This window comes from Catharus ustulatus, chromosome 1, assembly GCF_009819885.2.
Source record: "Catharus ustulatus isolate bCatUst1 chromosome 1, bCatUst1.pri.v2, whole genome shotgun sequence".
Classification (NCBI taxonomy): Eukaryota; Metazoa; Chordata; class Aves; order Passeriformes; family Turdidae; genus Catharus; species Catharus ustulatus.
The window spans coordinates 158,984,882-159,006,741 of record NC_046221.1 but is presented as its reverse complement, the minus strand read 5'-3'; the positions used below and the strand labels follow the sequence as shown (position 1 = coordinate 159,006,741).

General features: G+C 49.8%; 2 protein-coding genes across 2 annotated transcripts in view; both read left to right on the top strand.

Annotated features, from left to right (window-relative positions):
* COL22A1 (collagen type XXII alpha 1 chain) overlaps nucleotides 1–15,184 on the top strand; it is a 231,592-nt gene extending 216,408 nt beyond the window's left edge. The window contains exons 61-64 of the mRNA XM_033078454.1: nucleotides 10,018–10,084; nucleotides 11,725–11,907; nucleotides 12,256–12,333; nucleotides 13,297–15,184. Coding sequence (XP_032934345.1) covers nucleotides 10,018–10,084; nucleotides 11,725–11,907; nucleotides 12,256–12,333; nucleotides 13,297–13,484 — 516 coding nt within the window. The 3' untranslated portion in view covers nucleotides 13,485–15,184. The remainder of the gene's footprint in view (nucleotides 1–10,017; nucleotides 10,085–11,724; nucleotides 11,908–12,255; nucleotides 12,334–13,296) is intronic.
* A 5,588-nt stretch (nucleotides 15,185–20,772) lies between these two features.
* Nucleotides 20,773–21,573, top strand: LOC116998264 (plant intracellular Ras-group-related LRR protein 7-like). Its single transcript, XM_033063822.1, has one exon. The coding sequence runs from the start codon at nucleotides 20,773–20,775 to the stop codon at nucleotides 21,571–21,573; it is 801 nt and encodes a 266-aa protein (XP_032919713.1).
* The last annotated feature ends 287 nt before the right edge of the window (nucleotides 21,574–21,860 follow it).

The window sequence follows — 21,860 nt, the reverse complement described above, 5'->3', positions numbered from 1 at the left end:
TAGCTGTAATTCTCTCTTGAGTTTTTGCAAAGGCAAGAGCCTGACTACCCTAAAACCTTTTTTAAAAAAATATTTACTTGGAAAGCCACAATCTAAAAAATTCTTCCACCTATCAAAAATGCTTTCATAATTTTTTTAGTTGCATCGTCTGGAGTTGTTGTTCACATTACTTTGAGTTTTCACAGCTATTACAGATGTGCAACAACAAAGACATAGAAGAACTAAGATAAAGGATGAAAAATACTGTGCCTAGGAGGCTGGGTAGGGGGCTAAGGCCAGGCAACCACATCCCATCTGCCTTCAACAGCCTGAAATCAGGCAAAAACTTGTACAGGTTTGGAAGAATAATGCATATGCATAAACTGGCTTCTGTTTCCTGAGATAAGGCTTGTTGGCAGGGGATGCATCCAATATGACTGTTTTTAGCAAGTCAATAGCCAGCATTAGAACCTTTGGGGCACACATACATCTCTCTGTAAGGAAACGTGCCATGATGAAAAAGAGCATGGGATCTCCACTGTGATCTGGTAGGACAGAGATGTCTCCTGATGTGATTTCTACAACTTGTCCTATGATAGAGATGGGAACAGTGTTGCAACTAGTGCCCTCAGTCCAGGCTCCATGCTTAAACCACTGAGCCCATAGTTTGGCAGCAGGCTGGAAACTGAGAATGCTTTTGACTCTGTCTCCCACAGCACAGTCCTGGATAAGGTGCCAGCTCTGGGCTTGTGCAGGGGCACTCATAGCTGGGTCAAGAACTGTCAGGATGGCCGTGTCCACAGAGTGGTGGGGAATGGCGCCGCACGCACTTGGTGTCCGGTCACTGGCGGTGTCCCCTGTGCACAATCATGTTCAGTGTCTGTCCTGCTGATGTGGGCACGAGTATCAAGGGTACCTTCAGTAGTAAATTTGTAGAAAACACCAAAATGGGAGGGAGTGTCAACATGCTGGAAAGAAGGAAGGCTCTGTGGGGTGATGTGGACAGGCTGGATGGATGCTGTGAGGCTAGAGGAGAGAGGATGAAGAAGAGCCAGGCCTGAGTCCTGCCCCCATGTCCCAAAAATTCCCTGCAGTGCCCCAAGCTGGGGGCAGAGGGGCTGGAAGGCTGCCCAGTGGAAAAGGCCCTGGGGGTGCTGGCTGTAAGTGGTCAAATATGAGCCAGCATGTGCTGAGGTGGGCAAGGAGGCCAGTGGCTTCCTGGCCTTCTATGTCACCTCTAGTGTGGCCAGCAGGACCAGGGCGGTGATTGTCCCTCTGTGCTGGACACTGGGGAGGCCACACCTCGAGTGCTGTGTCCAGATGTGTGCCCCTGTGGAGATGCAGTTTGTGAGAGTTGCCTCTGCCTGAATCAAGGTGCCAACGAGACCATCTACAAGTCAACAATGGGGATTTTATTTAACCATGAATGTGGGGTAGAGGGATAGAAAGGATTAGGAAAGAGCAGGGTGAGATGGTAAAAGAGGGGATGAGTGAGAGATCAAGCAGAAGAAAACACAAGACGCTGGGCTCTAGCAAGGTTCCATCAGCCCTTCATGTGCTGGGTGTCCCAGTGGTTTTTTGGAGCGATGCAGCTCAGGCCTAAAGTCAGTTCTTGTGGGATTCTTCAGCGCTGGCGTCCTTCCTCAGCCGGCTCTCCGTGACCAGGCTGCCTTGCTGTTGGCTAGAGGGGGATGGGCTGGGGCTGGCAGCCAGGCCTGCCTTTGGCAAGTGATTTCCTCAGGCTGATCAGTCATCCTTGGGGATCTTCTCGGTTCTGGCCCTGGACTCACTCTGGCTGCCCCCTGAGGCAGCTGAAGGAGAGGAGACGGCGCAGAGCCCGCCGGGCCCTCTTGGCCATGGAGCGCCATGGCTGTGGGGCCGGGGGCTGTGGGACGGCTGCGCTGCTGGCAGGGCCAGCAGGAACGCTGCATGCCAGGGCATGAGCAGGCTCTGGGCAAGCCCCTGCTGGCGCTCCAGCCATCCAGGGCTCTTCCTGTGGAGGGGCAGCTTGGGAACAGCCACCCTGCATCCATGCTGCATCGGCCTCATCTGTGGGATCAGCAGGCAAGACAGAATCCACAAACATGCTTGGGTCATTGGGCAGTGCTGTGGGGAGAGGCTCACTGTGCCACTCGTCACAGGGATCAATGTCCAGGAGAGAAGCTGATGGCTCTGCTTCTTTGTCTTGCAGTGAGAGAGAACACGTGCTGTCTGTCTCACTGTCCCCCTCTCCTGCAGTGCCTCTGACATGGAGCTCTTCTTCCTCCAGCACTGGCAGTAACTGGTCTGCCTGAGCATCGCTAGATGGACCATCCTTGTTGTTAAAGAGAGACCTCTGCTCTTCAAATGGTTCAGGGGGCACGAGCTGTGAGTAGGATTCCATCTCTCCTGCACAGTCCTTGGTCCAGCTGCAAAGGCTGTGCGGCACTGAGGGGCCTGCAACAGGCGCCAGGGTGAGACCCGATGGATCCCAGAGGGTGTAGGTGGTGTTCCTGGAGCTTTCTGGATCCACGGAGGGGAGGATGTCTTCTTCCAGCACCTCCAGCTCTTCTGCCTCAATATTCAGAAGATGCTTTGAAGCATCCTCGGGCCCCGTGCACATCAGCGTGCCCCATGGGGTTTGCTCAGGCAGGTGATGAGTTCCCCGCTCCTCACAGGGGCTTCCAGATGAGGGAGAAGCTGAGATGTTTGAGCATTGCTCAGGCTCAGGTGTGGGAAAAAGCTCCCTGTGCCCCTTGTCCCACAGATCTTTGTCCAGGCCAGAAGCTCCTGCCTCTCCCTCTTTCTCTTTCAACAGGGCATGCAGTGTGCCCTGAGGATTGCTGTCCCCCTCTCCTCCAGCCCCTGCTTCTGGGAGCTCTTCTTCCTCCCACTCTGGCTCGTTTGGAGGAGTGTCCCAGCATTGTGAGTTGTCAGAGACAGACTGCTGCTCTGCCAACTGCACAGGAGACAGGAACTCAGCAGAGCAGTTTCCTGTCTCTCCTGTAGCAGCTTTGGTCAAGCCAAGAGCGCTGGGCATCACCTGGGGCTCTGCATTCACCTCTTGGCAGACAATTGACCGCTCCTGGGTGCAGGTGGATGTGATGCACGTGTCTTCATGCTGGCGTGGGTAAAGGTCTCCAAAGGAGTTCCCACTGTCCTCATCCTGCACCTCAGTGAGCTCCTCCGGCAGCTCTTCCCCCCGGTACCAGGCAAACTCGTTCCCTGTGCGCAGCGCCGCACCACGTGGATCTCGCAGGGGTTTTAGACAATTGCCCACCCTTGCTGCTGCCTGTCGTGCGATACTCTCAGCTAAGCTGTCCGGGGAAGATGGTACCTGGACCCCATCAGCAGCCACAGATTCCCACCATGGAGTACGTGGCGTTAGCTCTTGGTGGCCTCTGGCCATGGGATCCGCGGACCGTGCTCTGTCTCTGGGAGAACACGCAGGGGCTGCTGAGGCTGCTGGCAGAGGGGGCAGCTTGACCCTTGCCGAGGCTGCTCTTGCCTTTTTCACTTTACATGGAGGTGTCACAGTCAATGGAGGGCCATGGAGGGGCGGCAAGTCTGACACAGACAACCTTTGTGGCCGTGTCACTGTGCCACTGTGGGGCAGTGAATGCCCTCCCTCCAGGCTGTCCTCCTGTTTGTAATGTCCTGCGGTGTACCCAGAGGTGACCGTTCTGGGGAGCCTCACATCCCATTGGAGGGGTGTGATGGTTGTCCAGGTGACTTGCTGAGCTGCCTGTGGCTGCCTGTAGGTCACCTGTGGGAAGCAGGGGGAGGTGTGAGATGGAGGTTGCTGTGCGGCACAGCGTCCCCCCTGCATATTTGCAAGCCTGGCCCTGTCCCCAAGGGCAGTGCTGGCCACAGCAGCCAGGCTGGGCTGGGTTCCCAGCTGCACTCGTAGTCTCTGGGGCATTGCTGCACTTTGGCTTCCCCAGCACAGGCTCCTCCCCAGAGCAAGGCCTGGTGCCAGGCCTGGCTGGCACTCTCTGCCCCCAGCCCTCCCCCAGGTGCCACTGCAGCCTCTCCCTCCATCCCCATCCCTCACCTGTCGCCGCTTGGACAGCAGCGGCTGCCCCTCACGGGGCTGGCAGTGGGCGTTCGCCTCCTGCCTCCTGGACATTTTGGCGGTGCTCTGAAGAACACTGGCCAAGGGCACCCAAGAGAGCTGCTGCCTCCTCAGAGAGCTGCTCTCGTGGGAGTGGCAACATGAGGGGTTTGGCCCTCCAAGAGTCCTCTGTGTCACTGCACTGACCCATGTCACAATGGCCTCTGGGCACGATGCAACCGCGGGTCACAAAGGCCTGGTGGGCACGGCCGCCCTTGTCAAGGAGGCCTGGCCCTTTCCATGGACATTCTCTAAGAATTTTTGGCTTTTCCATAGAGACATGCTTGGTAGCAAGGGTGTTGTTTAGGCCTTTGCCCTTTGCCTACGCTTGTTCCTCTTCCAATGATCTGCTGTTCTCCCTATTCCCACCTTTTGTGTTCCTCACCTGAACTTCCCCAAAGAAGCCCTGTTCCCTGCCAAACTGCTTTTCCCAGCCAGCCCACCATGTGTCCCACCCCTTGGCCCCACACCTCATGTAGAAAGAGAATTAGGAGTGTAAAAGCTTTGTTAGCACTTCATCTGGCTGCTACCATAAAGGATAATAAAGAGTGTTGGTTTGCAAAGATTAACAAAGGAGTGACAAGGAAAATCTTCGGTCTTTATTGGATGTGAGAAGGGAATATGGTTACAGAGGTTCAACTGGCAGATCAATCCTCCAGAGGACAAGCAGTGACCAGAGCCAAAAGATAGGGTCAGGGAGCAGAGCAGAGGCCCTGTAATCCAGGAGGGAATCATTAGTGACCTGCAGAGCCACTGAGACACTGACAAGTCTATGGGGCTGGCAAGGAGTCCCCCAGGGGTGCTGAGGTAGCCGGCGACCGGGCTCACAAAGCCGCTCTTTGTCCTTTTTTATCAGTCCTGGACAGTCACGAGGTCCCACCTGGCTAGAGGTGCCAAATGTCACTGCCATGCCCAAGCAGGGCTGCAGGGAGCATGAGGGGAACTGCTGGGCGTGTCAGCCTGACTCAGGGCCCAGCAAGGTTCTGGAGCAGATCATGGGGAGGGGATCACACGGCCCACAGGGGACAGCCAAGGGATCAGGCCCAGCCAGTGTAGGTTTAGGAAAGGCAGGTCCTGCCTGCCCAACCTGATGTTTTTTGATGAGTAAGTGACCTGCCTCGGGTCTGGGGGAGACGTTGTGCGTGGAGTCTCTCTGGATTTGAGCAAAGCCTTTGACTTTGCCTCCCTCAGCAGAATCCTGGAAAAGTCGTCACCCCAGGGCATGGGCAGGCACGCTCTTTGCTGGCTTCAGAAGTGTCAAGATTGCTGGGCACAGAGAGTGGCTGCGAATGGTGCTGCATCCAGTTGGCATTTGGTCACTTGCAGTATCCTCTGGATCCAGTCCTGTTCAGTGTCCGTCCTGCTGACGTGGGCACAAGTATCAAGGGTACCTTCAGTAGTAAATTTGTAGAAAACACCAAAATGGGAGGGAGTGTCAACATGCTGGAAAGAAGGAAGGCTCTGGGGGGTGATGTGGACAGGCTGGATGGATGCTGTGAGGCTAGAGGAGAGAGGATGAAGAAGAGCCAGGCCTGAGTCCTGCCCCCATGTTCCAAAAATTCCCTGCAGTGCCCCAAGCTGGGGGCAGAGGGGCTGGAAGGCTGCCCAGTGGAAAAGGCCCTTGGGGGGCTGGCTGTAAATGGTCAAATATGAGCCAGCATGTGCTGAGGTGGGCAAGGAGGCCAGTGGCTTCCTGGCCTTCTGTGTCAGCACTAGTGTGGCCAGCAGGACCAGGGCGGTGATTATCCCTCTGTGCTGGGCACTGGGGAGGCCACACCTCGAGTGCTGAGTGCAGATGTGTGCCCCTGTGGAGATGCAGTTTGTGAGAGTTGCCTCCTCCTGAATCAAGGTGTCAATGAGACCATGTACCAGTCAACAATGGGGATTTTATTTAACCATGAATGTGGGGTAGAGGGATAGAAAGGAGCAGGAAAGAGATGGGTGAGACAGTAAAAGAGGGGATGAGGGAGAGATCAAGCAGAAGAAAACACAAGACGCTGGGCTCCAGCGAGGTTCCATCAGCCCTTCATGCGCTGGGTGTCCCAGTGGTTTTTTGGAGCAATGTAGATCAGGCCTAAAGTCAGTTCCTGTGGGATTCTTCAGCGCTGTCACCCTTCCTCAGCCGCCTCTCCGTGACCAGGCTGCCTTGCTGTTGGCTGGGGGGGATGGGCTGGGGCCGGCAGCCAGGCCTACCTTTGGCAAGTGATTTCCTCAGGCTGATCAGTCATCCTTGGGGATCTTCTCGGTTCTGGCCCTGGGCTCACTCCTCTGGCTGCCCCCTGAGGCAGCTGAAGGAGAAGAGCCGGCGCAGAGCCCGCCGGGCCCTCTTGGCCATGGAGCGCCATGGCCGTGGGGCCGGGGGCTGCGGGACGGCTGCACTGCCGGCAGGGACAGCAGGAACGCTGCATGCCAGGGCATGAGCAGGCTCTGGGCAAGCCCCTGCTGGTGCTCCAGCCATCCAGGGCTCTTCCTGGTGAGGGGCAGCTTGGGAGCAGCCACCCTGCATCCATGCTGCATCGGCCTCATCTGTGGGATCAGCAGGCAAGACAGAATCCACAAACATGCTTGGGTCATTGGGCAGTGCTGTGGGGAGAGGCTCACTGTGCCACTCGTCACAAGGATCAGTGTCCAGGGGAGAAGCTGGTGGATCTGCTTCTTTGTCTTCCATTGTGAGAGAACACGTGCTCTCTGTCTCACTCTCCCCCTCTCCTGCAGTGTCTCCCACATGGAGCTCTTCTTCCTCCAGCACTGGCAGTAACTGGTCTGTCTGAGCATTGCTAGATGGAGCGTCCTTGTTGTTAAAGATGGACCTCTGCTCTTCAAATGGTTCAGGAGGAACAAGCTGTGTGTAGGCTTCGGGCTCTTCTGTGCAGTCTTTGGTCAAGCTGCAAAGTCCCTGCGGCACCAAGGGGCCTGCAACAGGTCCCAGGGTGAGATTCGATGAATCCCTGAGGGTGCAGATGGTATTCCTGGAGCTTTCTTGATCCAGGGAGGAGAGGATGTCTTCCTCCAACTTCTCCAGCTCCTCTGCCTCAATATTCAGAGGATGCTTTGAAGCATCCTCAGGCCCCGTGCACATCAGCTTGCCACATGGGGTTTGCTCAGGCAGCTGATGAGTTCCACTCTCCTCACAGGGGCTTCCAAATGAGGGAGAAGCTGAGATGGCTGAGCATTGCTCAGGCTCTGACATGGCATAAAGCTCCTTGTGCCCCTCGTCGTAGGGATCTTTGTCCAGGGCAGAAGCTGCTGCTTCTGCCTCTTCCTCTTCGAGAGGGGGAAGCGATGCACCCTGTGGGTCGCTGTCCCTGTCTCCTGCAGCCTCTGTTTCTGGGAGCTCTTCCTCCTCCCACTCTGGCTCTTTTGGAGCAGTGTCCCAGCACTGTGAGTTGTCTGATGCAGAGCACGGCTCTGCAATCACACCAGGAGAGAGGAACTCAGAGGAGCTTCCCATCTCTCCATCGGTCATGCCAGGATTGCTGGGCAGCACCAGGGGCTCTGCATTTGCCCCTTGCCAGAGACTTGACCACTCCTGGGTACAGGTGGACTTGGTGGAACTTTCTTCACAGAGGCACAGGTCACGGTCTCCAAAGAGGTCTCCATAGGAGTTGACCCCTTCCTCTTCCTGCTCCTCAGTGAGCTCCTCCGTCTCGCTGGACCCCAGGTAGTTCCAGGCACACAGGGTCCCTGTGCGCAGCACCGGGCCACGTGCAGCTCGCAGGGGTTTCAGACAATAGCCCTGCCTTGCTGCTGCCCCTCGCAAAAACCACTCAGCTGAGCTGTCTGGGGAAGGTGTTACCTGGGCCCTGTCATCAGCCAGGGATTCCCACCATGGAGAAGGGGGCACAAGCTCTCGGTAGTGGTGGGTGACAGGGCCCGCAGACCGTGCTCTGCGCGTGGGAGAAGACGCAGAGGCTGCTGAGGCTGCTGGCAGAGGGGGCAGCTTGACCCTTGCTGAGGCTGCTCTTTCCATTTCAGGCCTGAGCTGGTACGGAGGTGTCACTGTCAGTGGAGGGCCATGGAGGGGCGGCAAGTCTGACACAGACAATCTTCGTGTCCGTGTGACTGTGCCGCTGTGGGGCAGTGAATGCCCACCCTCCAGGCTGGCCACTTGTCTTCCTGTTGGTCTCAGTAAGGTGTCCTCTCTGGGAACTTTTCTGTCCCCATGGAGGGGCATGATGGTCACCAAAGTGACCTCTGCTGCTGCCTGCGGCAGCCTCTGGGGCTCCTGTGGGAAGCAGGAGGAAGTATAGAATGGAGGTGGCTTTGCAGGCTTGCTGTCCCCTCTCATGATGCAAGCCCAGGCCTGGCCCCAAACTAGGTTTGGCCAGAGAAGCCAGGCTGGACTGGGTTCCCAGCTGTGCTTGGTGTCTCTGAGGCATTCCTTCACTTGGCCAGTGCCCTCTGCACCCAACCCACCCCCAGGTCCCACTGCAGCCTCTCCCTCCATCCCCATCCCTCACCTGTCGCCGCTTGGACAGCAGCGGCTGCCCGTCACGGGACCAGCACTGGGCATTTGCATCCTTCCTATTCGACATTTTGGCAGTGCTCTGACAAACACTTGCCAAGGCACCCAAGAGAGCTACTTCCTCTTGAGGAGCTGCTGCCTCTTCAGAGAGCTGCTCTTGTGGGAGTGGCAACATGAGGCGTTTGGCCCTACAAGAGTCCTCTGTGTCACTGCACTGACCCGTGTCACAATGGCCTCTGGGCATGATGCAGCCCTATGTCACAAAGGCCTGGTGGGCACAGCCCCCCCACCCCCGTCATGGAGAGACATGGAGACCGCCTGGTCACAAAGGCGTTTTTTAGGCCTTTCCCCTCAACTTTGCCTGTGCCTGTTCCTTTCACAGTGACATACAGTTCTCCCTTTTTTCACCTTGTGTGTTCCCCACCTAAACATCCCCATAGAAGCCTTATTCCCTGCCAAACTGCTTTTCCCAGCCAGCCCACCATGTGTCCCACCCCTTGGCCTCCACCTCATGTAGAAAGAGAATCAGGAAGGCAAAAGCTCTGTTAACAGAACTTCATCTGGCCCCTAATTGTAAAAGACAATTAAAAGTGTTTGTTTACATAGTTTAACAACAAAGGGGCGACAAGGAAAATCTCCATTCTCTAATGAGTGTGGTGAGCGTGTGGGTACAAAGGATTCTGTAAAGGCTGAGGTACTGAATGCCTCTTTTGCCTCAGTCTTTGGCCAGCAGACCAGTTCTCCAGAGGACAAGCAAGCAGGGACAGGGAGCAGAGCAGAGGCCCTGTAGTCCAGGAGGGAATCATTAGTGACCTGCAGAGCCACTGAGACACTGACAAGTCTGTGGGGCTGGCAAGGAGTCCCCCAGGGGTGCTGAGGTAGCCGGCAGCCGGGCTCACAAAGCTGCTCTTTGTCCTTTTTTATCAGTCCTGGACAGTCACAAGGTCCCACCTGGCTAGAGGTGCCAAATGTCACTGCCATGCCCAAGCAGGGCTGCAGGGAGCATGAGGGGAACTGCTGGGCACGTCAGCCTGACTCAGGGCCCAGCAAGGTTCTGGAGCAGATCATGGTGAGGGGATCACACGGCCCACAGGGGACAGCCAAGGGATCAGGCCCAGCTAGTGTAGGTTTAGGAAAGCCAGGTCCTGCCTGACCAACCTGATCTTTGAAGTGTGGGTGACCCGCCACAGGGCTGAGGGAAAAGCGGTGGATGTAGTCTCCATGGTCTTGAGCCAAGCCTTGATTCCATTTCCAACAGCACACTCCTGGAAAATCTGTCAGCCCTGAGCTTGTGCAGGGGCAACAGTTTCTCAGGGCAACCCATTCCCATGCCTTACCACCTTCATGGTAAAGAATTTCTTCCTAACATCTAATCTAAATCATTCCTCTTCTAGTTAAAAACTGTTCCCTCTTGTCCTATAACTATCTGATCCCTTGACTTTGGTTATCTAGTCTCATCACTGTGATTCTGACTGTTTAGGGAGAGCCTCCATCTCTAGAGACTTTGAGGAGACTCATCCAAGAGGAGTTATCCAAGCAGCTAGATGGTAAGTAATCAGTACCAAGAAGCCAGAAGATGGATCTCAGAGTATAAATGATGCTTTTCATAGCTGTGCTGGCACCTGAACCCCTCCTCTTAAGGAAGGCAGTATTGCAGCAGGCTTGCTTGGAAGATGTGTGAAATGAAATGTGCTTTACAGTTCCCCAGCAATAGCACAGAAAGTAATCAGAGTAGATTGTAAACTTTCTTTTGAGGTCCCAGCTGGAGAATAATGTTCCTGATTTTTGCCTGTGACTTTTGATACTCATAAGAAGAGGGGTTGTAAGGGATATGGGCTGCTGTTTCTCTCAAAGTATGTGAATTGCAGACCACTACTGATCCCATTGACAGTGAGATGCAGAGCTGTAGTGCTTTGCACACAGCTCTTGACCCTGCTGGCACACAGCTGCAGGCATTTTGTTCTAAAGATCACAGGTGAATGGGGTGATTATTTCGCAGATTTTATTTACACACTCTCGGTCTTCAGTATATCTACACCACTCTGAAAGCATTTAAGATTGATGAAAAGAAGATAGAACGCTCTTCTCCCTCTATTCTGTAGGATGTTTATTTGATGCTGGGTGTTTTATGAGCTCTCAGGGTTGTCATGGTGTAACCCCAGCCAGCAGCCAAAGCCCACGCAGCTGCTCACTCAGTCCCCCACCAGCAGGATCAGGGAGAGTCAGAAGGGTAAAAGCTGAAGACTCATGGGCTGAGATAAAGACAATTTAATAGGGAAAACAAAAGCTGCACCCAGAAACAAAACAAAGCAAGGAATTAGCTCCCTGCTTCCCATGGGCAGGCAGGTGTTCTGCCATCTCCAGGAGAGCAGGGCCCCATCTCAGGTAATGGTTACTTGGGAAGAAAATCACCATCACTGCAAATGTCCCCTCCTTTCTCCCCTCCCTTTATGCACTGAGCATAATGTCCCATGGTCTGGAATATCCCTTTGGTCAGTTTGGGTCACCTATTCTGGCTGTTTTCTCTTCCCAACCTCCCCTGCTCCCTCAATTTCCTCCCCAGTGTGGCCGTACAAAAAGCAGAAATGGCCTTGGCTCTGTGTAGGCCCTGCTCAACAATAACAAAAACATCTCTGTATTATCAACACAAATCTAAAACACAGCCCCACACCAGCCACTGGGAAGAAAATTAACTCCACCCCAGCAAAACCAGCACAGTTGTTCAGGGTCTTAGCACTGAAATGGTGGGCAGTGTGTACCTGCCTGGAACAAGAAAAGCTTTCTCCCTACACCCCAGCCATGTAGCATCTCTGTGTAACAGAAGCAGTAGGAAAAGGCTCTCCTTTTCAGACCAGCAGTGGTCCAAGTTTAACAGAGATCCACCGTCTGCACAACTAAAGGAAGGGACATTTCAGGTTCTTGGAGAACAAGGAGCAGAGTATGACAGAAAGGTTTATGATAAAGTATGAAATTAAGATAAATTTAAGGCTACCAAAAAGAGATTTAAATAATTTAGAGAGGATCAGGGATTCGCAATCATGGATTATGGGCAACAAAAAATTCATGGCCCTGGAAAATTGATCTGTGATTGACAGTACTTGGATTTTACTGGGCTCTTGGTTTTGGCTCTCCATCCCTTGGAGCATAGTCCTTCTAGTCTAACAAACCCATTTCCCTTTCTTCACAGCAAAGTTACCCTATATCCTGGCTCACATACAGCCTGCACAGGTAAAAGCATCCCATGGCAGACCAGGACCTCCTGGTCCCCCAGGGAAGGAAGGACTCCCAGGAAGAACTGGCCCTCCGGGAGAACCTGGCCGGCCTGGGCAGACTGGGTCTGAAGGGCCACCTGGACCAATTGGTCCCAAAGGTAAGTGAAACTGGATACATTGGGCAATAAAAGGATGTCCACTCCACTTTGGCATCCACCTTCCCTTTTAGTAGCTTATATATTGTCCTCAAAATGCAGGTGTTGAAAGAGACCTCAGTTGAACCATAGGTGCTGAGTATGACCAGCAATTGCTGGTGTGTTCCACCTCTAGCAGAACTAGAGTGGGACAAATCTTCATTCCCACTTAATGTCTTCTTTCAGAGGATTGGCCACAATTAGGAACTGTTTTTACCAAATATATTGGCTTTAGTGTGCATGAAAGACCTATAGTAGTGTTTAATTCTGTAGACCACTCTCATCAGTTCGTATTTTTTCCCCTTTCTGCAGGAGAAAGAGGAGCAAAGGGTGAGAAAGGAGACACTGGCATTGGCCAACGAGGGGAAATGGGTCCTCCAGGAATTCCAGGTGTGTTATTCAGAACACCCCACAAAACACATCACTTAGAACCACTACCAAGACACAGGTCTCTGTGGGAGATCTCTAGAGAGATGATCAGGATGACATAAAAACAACATACAGGACTTCTGTAGGATGTGTCCCAAAGGGAAGAACTGTATCACTAACATCATATCTGGCCACCTTTATTTCCTCTGCCTGATGAATGAGTACAATGAACCATCTCAGTTACAGCTAAGTTAACTGACCTTTGGATCAAATCCAAAGTGAAGCTTTAATTATTAGATGCACTGTGAAGTGTTTTCTCTGCCCTTGGAAGTCTTCCTGTAACCAAAGTGAACCCAGAGATTCAGGCATCTTCAGATGTTATTAAAGGTCATATTGAACACCTGTGCCTTGAGGATACAGCTTCTGCTATACTGTTACTGACAAAGCAGCAGCAAATACAGTTTGTCTGCACTGTGAAATTAGGAACCATTGATCAGTTTTGCCTTCACTGCTTTCTTGGGGAAGGAGCTGTGGGAAGCCTTCATAACCCCATGGTCTGCATTTGGCAGACAGGCCTTGCATTGCCTTCAGATAACAAAATGTGCCCACTATGCTCTGCACCAGTGAGTTATCTCCCCAGGTTGGCTCTTGCCTCCACTTTCCCATTCTCACCTCCTCTCTGTGAGGACTCTATGTCATTAGTTGTCTCCTGCAGCTCCATGACTTCAGCATGGAGATAGAGGAAGAGCAGCCATATCAGAGCTGAGCACCCCAAGGTTGCCATAGGGAGTGGAAATCTTTATTTCAGAGAAGACACTCTGGTTATTCCTTGAGATACATCCTAGCCAAATCCAAACCTGTGGATGCTGTCTGCATCCCAGTTTGGCAGCAAAGCCATCTCCTGTGACATTACACTGCTGAGTACTGCATGCTGGGGGTGTCACTCTGGTGCCACTCACCAAGGGCATTTTGTTTCTATTTCAGGCCTCCCAGGGGAGCCTGGTTATGCCAAAGACGGGATGCCAGGACCTCCTGGCCCTCAAGGTGAAGCTGGTGTGCCAGGTCTGGCAGGTCCCCAGGGACCCCCGGGAGCCAGTGGACAGTGTGACCCCTCTCAGTGCGCTTACTATGCAAGCCTGGCTGCGCGGCCCTCCAATGTCAAAGGGCCATAGCGTGCAGGGAGCACCCCCAGACTTGTTTTGAAAACTTGAATTCCTCACACCTGCCAAGAGCTCTCCAATGTCTTCAGCCGTGTTTCTTTCGCGGGAGGCCTTCTAAAGCCAACAAATGCTGCCGGTCGGTCAGATTATTTTTATGAATTATAATTATTATTATTATTATCTTTGATGTGATATGTGAACTTATTTTTTTGTTTGTTTTCTCTAACATCAGGGCATATTAAAATGCTAAAAATAAGTGGGGTTTTTTCCTCTTTTGAAAAGCATATAATAGCAATGTGTTGTATGACTGTTTATGCAAAACCATTCCAATGCCAAATTTTTTATCTGTTATCTGATTGATCCTTTCCAAATCTTCATCCCTCACCCTTTCAACTAAAATCAAATCCTGCAGCCTGGGGCATTAACTGTGACACACAGGCACAGGATTGCTGGTGCTATTTGCCATCCACATGGAGGGGAGGAAGATAAAGTCATACCAAAGCTGGAAAAGATACGTCCAGTACATCCAACTCCCAATGGACAATTTTGAACAGCTAGGGTGTGCTTTCCAGAAGATCCCTGTTAAATTTAGTATTCTTCTACTGATAAATGAATCAATATTCTATAGGAGCTACTTTTTCATGGAGTCATGTGGGATTTCATAGTAAAGGCCTGAAGGGATGACACAAAAGATCTAAATCTCTCTGTACTGGAGAGTTTTGTTCCAAGAGATGGAGCTTACTTACCTCTGTTAGGGAGATGCCTTTTCAAGGTTATCCTCTGTCAGGTCAAAGATGCCTGTGCACTGTCAGCACATGGCCAGCTCCCAACTACTGCTTCACCCAAAAATCAGCCAGAGCAGCATAGAAAGTCCCCTGGTATTAACAACTCAGGAAGCCAACTGTGACCCAATTCACTGTTTTGGTTGATCCATTACGACAATAACTTGGCAAGTTGTGTTACTTAGAGGGCTGGTGCATAGTGCAGGCTGGTCTAGGAGGATGTTGGTCTTTGATGAAAGGATCAGAGCAAAGTGATGTTCAGAAACATGGGAGAAATTGTGTTTGAGGGTGAAAGCAACAAGCCAGACAGTGGCCATTTCTCCCTATCAGTTAATTGCCAAAATCATCCTGAGAATTCAAAGTGAAAATGGGATGAAGTCTGAAAAGACCTTCATCATAGGTAATTTGTGAACTAAACCCTCTGACCAAGCCTTGCCTACCTACTAAATGCAGATCTGAGAAGTGATCAGGCCTCGCATACATGCCAGCCAGCAAAGCAGCTGCATTTTCAAACCTCTTCTGCACAAAGCAGTTTGTAGTGAGAGATGGGAGTAATGGACCTGACACAGGCACTAAGTGCTGAATGTGTTTGGGAATCTCATCTGCTCTTTTGGAGACAGAAAAGAGGCACCCTGCCCTGCTAACACATTCACCATATGGCATGGTGCTTCCAAACTGGCCAGCCCAAGCAGAAGCCACAGCTGTTAGTAACCAGCCCAGAATCAGACCCTGAGGCTAAAGCCCAGAGATAAGCATTTGCCAGCCTTGGAGTCTTTTCTCACCCAGTAGCAGATAAAATTTGCCTCTGCTTTACTGAAAAATGAAATTAAATAACAAGTACAAATGCCAGGGTTAAACAAAGTCTTTACTGTGTAGCTCTCAATGGTGCTATTTTTGCTATTTCCTATGCAAATAAACTCTTTGATTTGATTTTACTGTGTTTCTTGCTATGGAAAGACCAATCAAAGTGAAAATACCATGAAATGAAAAGCTTCCCACTTTTAAGTAACTCTCAATGGTATATCTCTTACTGTGCTGCATCTTGGGTTAATTTGCTGGATTTTAGTATTAAGCAAACGTGTTGATCACATATTTAACAGAAACATTTTTCTTAGTCCAGGCTGAGATTTCATCCCTCCAGTGGTGAGGCAGAATGTGAGAGCACCTCCTAACATGGAATGAGACATTGCTTTGGGTAAATTTGGGGGTAATGAACAGGTGTTATGGAGGTCAGACATGTTGACTGGGCCATGCAAATGTGACATTTAATTCCTGTCATGATGGTGACTCCTTCGTCTCTACAGGCTCTCTCTCATCATGTGTGATGTCATACAATTCAGGACATTCTAGTAAGAGAAGGGAATGAGAAGGGAATATACATAATGATGTTCTGTTAAACAAATTTCAGAGTCTTCAACTGGGTCTTTAACTCCTGTGAGGTCATAGAATAATTTAGGTTGGAAGGGAACTTTAAGGGTCATCTAGTGCAATCCACAGTAGGTGAGATGGTGCAGTGGGATCCAATTGAAGGAGATGAAAGGAGTTTTTTTGATAACCCTTTAATTTGAATGTCTGTGGGAACCATTTCCAAGAGTCTGTATTAGGAACACGAGGGACGCACTTGCATCTTTAATAGCAATTGAAAAATCTGCATGAATTAGACACAGACTACATTTCTGAGCATTTTCCACCCATAAAAGGGGACACAGCCTAATTCCCTTTGCTCCAGCACATTCCCTAGCATATGGCTATCTGTTCAGTCTGTTCCCAGAGACAACCCAGACTGTCTCTGTGCCCTGAATTCAGTGGGTGCCATTTCCCTGCTTTTTCTTAAACCTTGTTTTCTCTCCAGCCAGTTAAATGACATTTACCAGGCAAAATCTGTCGTTAGTGAGCAGAGTACAAGACATGAGCTGCAGACTCAGATCAAGACCCGTGTTTGTACTCACCCAGATTTTAGTCATCAAAGGGAGGTTTCTATAGCTGCCACCTCTTACAGAAGCAAGCCCTACAGGAATGTGCCTAAAAGGACACCTGCAGTAACAGGTAAGAAAGGAGGGTATATTTGGAGGATTTCAAAAACTACCACAGTGTTTGCTTCAGTCTGTTTGTATTTGTAGTCTTTGGAAAAGTGGCTTGAGATTACTTACCAAAGTAGGTCTGCCATCTGGGAAGCCAGCAAACCTACAAATACAGCCCTGGGCATGGTCAGAAGCTGCCCTCCAAAAAATGCAGGCACTTCTTTGCCTGGGCAGGTGACTGTGTGTGTATTTTCTGTCCAGCACTGTGCAAGGTGAACAGACAGGCAGGAGCTGGCAGGTAGGGCAGGGACAGCGCTGGTGGCTCTCTCCTTAACACCTCCGAGTCAGGGAAAATTGTGGCTTTGGCATCTCAGTGTTCCTGTCTCTGCAACCAAGTGTGTGGTAAATCACCATGCAGTCTGTTCACTGGTTCTGAGGTTTAAACCTGGGAATAGGCTGATTTTTTGTTGGATTTTGTTTTGGCCCTGTGGCAGTGTACTGCTAAAATTGCATTAGAGAACCAGACAATATATTATTCAGATTTTTAAAAAGTACACATGGGATTTATGGCACCACTGTCAGTTGCTCTTTTTTCTTCTTTTTTTGAAAATCATGTGTAATTTACTGTAATTATAACAAACAGACCATTATTTCATTCAATTTTTTGCCTGTCAAATAAACAAATTACAAAGACAGAACAAAGCAATGGATTCATTTGGGGATTTTTTTTTTTTGTGTTAAATTATTTAACAATTTCTACTCATTTTCTAAAGAGTTTTGAATTAGCTGCTTCTTGGAAGCTGTATCAAGTGCCTGTAGGTTTGAGTTTTTTTCTTTCTAGAGAGATATAATAAAAATTTTGTGGCAGCTAAGCCCAAACTCTGTGCTCTGACCACAGAACTGGTTAGAAGATGAACACAGATTTTACATTCTGGGCAGTTATTTTAAAATATATTTTTTTTTAAAAAAAATGAAATAGTCTTCTGTAGGTTCAGTCTTTTAATGTGGAAACTGGCCAAGCTCTGCCCTGTTAAAGATTGCATTTCACAGCTTCTGGAGCAGGACTTGGTGCTTAGGAATGGCTGGGTGTCACTATCCACAATATATGGGGCCAGAGCCACTGACAGCTATCACGTAGCACCTAGGAGAGCCTTCCCAGAGCTTCAGTGGGTGACCCCAGGGGAGAGCACATAAAATAATGTAAAATGTTTGTGTCTGGATACCTCAATCCCATGCTCAGTCTCTCACTGTGAGATTCAGAGTAACAGACATAGAACCATAGAATATCCATAGCTGTGATGGATCCATGAGGATCATCTAAGTCCAACTCTGACTTCAAGGAGTCAGGCTGTGGCACCTGCACTTTGGTGGCTCCAATGAGAGTTGTAGAGCCTGGAGATCCATTCAGTTTATCCTGAAGTATTCAGCTGCAGCATTCTGAGCCGTGTTGCCTACATTAACTACATCTCCATGGAAAAGAGATCTTCTGGTAGCTGTCTTTGTCTTCCACCATCAGCAGCTCACATCCCCCTGAGCTGGGATATTCATGTTACAGTGATGGCAGCTCAGGTGCTCTGTGACCAGCAGTCAGGCTGCTCAGGAGGAGAGGGGCAAGGTTATGGCAGGAACTTGTACTGTCCTTGGGCAGTGAAAACTTTCTTAAAATTACTGCACTAACTCAACAGTTACAACATAGACTGAAAAAAATCTACTTTCAGCCTCTGTGAGCTGGAGCCCAGTGCTGATGAGGGTTAAAGTGGCTTCTCCATGGCATGGCAGAAAGAGCAACATAGGGATGAAGTCAGTCTGGGGTTGAAGGCAGGATCCTGCCCCAGTCTGCAGCCCTGGCAGGGGTGAGCATCCACCAGAGACCACCAAGAGTCCTCCTTGCTGCTGCTTCTGCAGGGCTGCTGGAGGAAGAGTCTCTTTAGCAGCCACCCAGTTGCCTTCTACATAGTAAATTTGGTAGCTGAGGCCTTTAGGGCAATATGGGTCCATCAGGGTTTGGATTTTTCTTTCAACACTTTTGTAAATGGTGAAGTTGAATTAAGAAAAAACCTGCTTAATTTTCTTGATTTGGTTTAAATCTGGAAGTTACATACATAGTAGATACTTTTGATTTGTGAAATGGGAACAACTGCTTAGAAAAGCATGAAGATGTGATGAAGAGGAGACTGCTTTTGGTAGCTGCTTTACAAAGCAGATTTTTGTTGTAAGGGTTAACTTCTAAATAACTTGTAGGGCTTGACTCCACAGTATTGATGCTGACAACATTGTTGAAGTTTGTCTGGACTGAGAATGAGACTTTCCTGCTGGGTCTCTAGGGGATTTTGTGTTGAAAATGTAGGCTCTTTCTTGCTACTTTATATTTTGTGACATAAACTTCATGTAGAAAGCACAAGGGGACAATTAGGATCATTAATCATACTCCCAACATTCCTATTAGCCTCAGGAAGAAGGACGTCCTGCAAGACGGAGCAGGGAAGAACCTGCCACCTTCGTAAAGGAAAACACAGGGTCAAACTCCAGGTTTGAAGAAGTGCAGCAAGAGAACGGTGCCAAAAAGCACAGAAACTTCTTTCTGACCATGGCTTTGTCTCTGCATGACATGCTGTCTGAAAGACTTGGGTTTGGATTTGAAGAGAAAAGCATGTTCAAACAGAAGGCAGCACATGCAGCAATTTGGTTTATTTCACAGGACAGATGTATTTGACAATGTGTTCTTAGAGACACATTTTCCCCTTAGCAATATGGGGGATGGTTTTCACCCAAGTCTGAAATTATTGTCAGTGCAACAACTTCTTCAGCACCTTCTTGATGGGAGCTGAGTCTTATTTTTATAGTTATTTGTGAGGTTTGTTGGAAAGCAACCTTCCTCTGCAAGTGAAAATCTCACTTTTTCTTGGCTGCTGCTTTTGTGTCTGATGTACAGATATTTCTAAGTTATTGTACCCATTCATGCTTATGAAAAATTATTGGACTTTCTCAAGTTCTGCTGAATCTTTTTCATGTAAAATCTATCCCTGGAAGGTTTCAAGGCCAGATTGGATGGGGGACCTGAGCAACCTGGTCTAGTGGATGGCATCCCTACACCTGGCAGAGGGGTTGGTACTAGATAATATTTAAGGTCCCTTCCAACCCAAAGAGTTCTGTCATTCTATCCCAGGAGCCTACAATGCCTAAGCAACCTCACAGACAAGTGATACAGTTTTCTCTTACAGATGCTGAAAATGCATCTGGAAGAAATCCAGGCCTTGATTTCAATATGATTATGGTATTTGTACTCTGAATCCAAGTCAAGGGCGACAGCTGGTATATGCCAGGCCTTAACACGTGTATTTCAGGGTGAAAACCAATTAAAAAGCACTAGAATCTAGAACGTAAGAGAGAGTTGAACAAGAATCCCAAATCCTCTTGCCAGCATTGTCTGAATAGACAGCTACTACACTCACCCCCACCTGTGCAGCCACACACTCCCCTGGTGCTGGAACACAGCACCCACTTAGACTGCACCTCTAACACATTGTCTTCTACCTCTAATGGCCTGTGGGGTGCTGTGGACACTTCTCTCCTTGAGAAGCATTTGAAATGGCTGTCCTGGGCAGTTTTTTAGCTGAAAGGCTTAAGGATTAGAGGATGAAGTAAAAGAGGTCAGCTTTCTCAGCCTGAGGCTTCAAACCCACAATTTTCTCCTTCCAGAAAAATGCCTTGCTCTCTACATCACATGCTGTGCTGAGTGGCTTGGGATAAACCTGACATTTTACACATCTACAAAACCTTTGACAGCAAGGAACAAAAATGTGCTTTTAAAAATGCCAGAGCATTTTTGTGTTGCCAGTGCAACACAAGAAAAATAGTATCTCCATGGTGTAGGGGTTCACACACGGACGGAGGGACCTCCAGGTTTCAAAACTGATCCTTTATTGTGTTTGCTGAATGTTAAAGGCACAAACTCACTTTAGGACAAGATATGTTCATGGTTCCCAGTTCCCAGGCCTCCAGCTGTTACTGCCTTCTTCTTGTCCCATTTACCATGTTCTTGTCCCTTTTACCATGTGCCTTATCTACTCTGCCTTGCTGCTTCCATTGCAGTCCCATTCATTGTGAATTCCTCAGGTAAAGGCACCCTTGATGCTTCCAAAAGGAGAGGGCTACACACAAGCAGAGATTTGAACACATCTGGTGAAAAGCAGAGGCAGTTTTCACTGTCTGACCACTGCTCACTGGTTGCAGCTGTGAGAGGCCATGTCCCAGCCCAGGAGCTGAGTGTGTGCTCTGGAGAGCAGGAGGGGAACACCTGATCTTGTGAGAATACCAAATGTTTACTCAGTGGGATGTATCTGAGCAACTCAAACACTCTGCGTGTGTGTTGGTAACGTGCCCAGCAGAGCACAAAGCTTACAGAGAACCCTGATCCACCAAAAACCTCAGAGGTTGCTCGAGGAGCACGCAAGTTACTGACTGTCTCCATTGAAGCAGCCGCTCTTCTGGTGGGACATGGATGCAGTCACCTCTCCCAGATGTGCCTGTCCAGGTCCTGATCCCCTCTGGAGGTACCTTACAGAGCACGATCCAAAACATGAAGGGAAGAAGAAACTCAAGATCTCTGGCAGAGAGCTGCTGTCAGTTCCCATACAGGTCTTTGGCTTGGACCAGCTGCAGGTGCTGGAGATGAGCCCAGAACGAGAGAGCTGCCTGAGGTACAGGATGGAGCTGCTTCCCCAGGACATCGGCCATCTGAGGAACCTCACCTGCCTCTATCTGGACTCCAACAACTTGAAGGAAATCCCTGCTGAAATTGGCACTTTGAGCCACTTGGAGAGGCTCACTCTGAGCAACAACAGCCTGAGCTCGCTGCCTGCAGAGATGGGAGCACTCCAAAGGCTGCACAGCCTCCACCTTGCCAACAACAGCCTCACTGAGTTGCCTGTACCCCTCTGCCAGCTGAGGAGCCTCACCTTTCTGGATGCGAGTGATAACAAAATAGATACCATCCCCTCCAGCATTCGGCATCTGGAGAAACTGGAAACGTTGCTATTGCTCTTTAACTCCCTGGAGAGCCTTCCTGAGGATATCTGCCTTCTAAGGAACCTGCACACGCTTTGGTTGGGAAACAACCATCTACGGTCCCTTCCAGCAGCCTTTGGGGAGCTGGTGAACCTGGACTGGGGATTCAACTACTGCTCATCCAATTTTGAGGGGAATCCACTGGAGAGTCCTCCCCCTGACATCTGCAGCAGAGGCCCTGAAGGGATCAGAGACTATTTCTCATCACTTCGTAGGATTTGGAGAGACTAAAACACTGGTGTCAGTCCCCTTGAAATGACTGAGATGGATTTATCCTGTGCAAATCATCTGCACAAGCAAAATGTGTTTCAGAAAGAAAGGTCTGGTGAAAGCACCCTGTGGAGCTCAAAAGCTTCCTCTGTGCTGTAAGATGATTTCTCTAGCAGTCTTTTGTTTTGTTTTGTTTTGTTTTTAAACTAGTATTGAACAGCAGTGTACACCTTTCAAAAACTCATTCAGGGACAACTGTAATCTATTTTCATATTTATAGTTGCATAGACTTTTCTCAGGAAATGTTG

Coding starts and splice junctions, on each gene's coding strand:
- LOC116998264 (XM_033063822.1), top strand. CDS start 20,773: ATGGATGCAGTCACCTCTCCCAGATGTGCCTGTCCAGGTCCTGATCCC.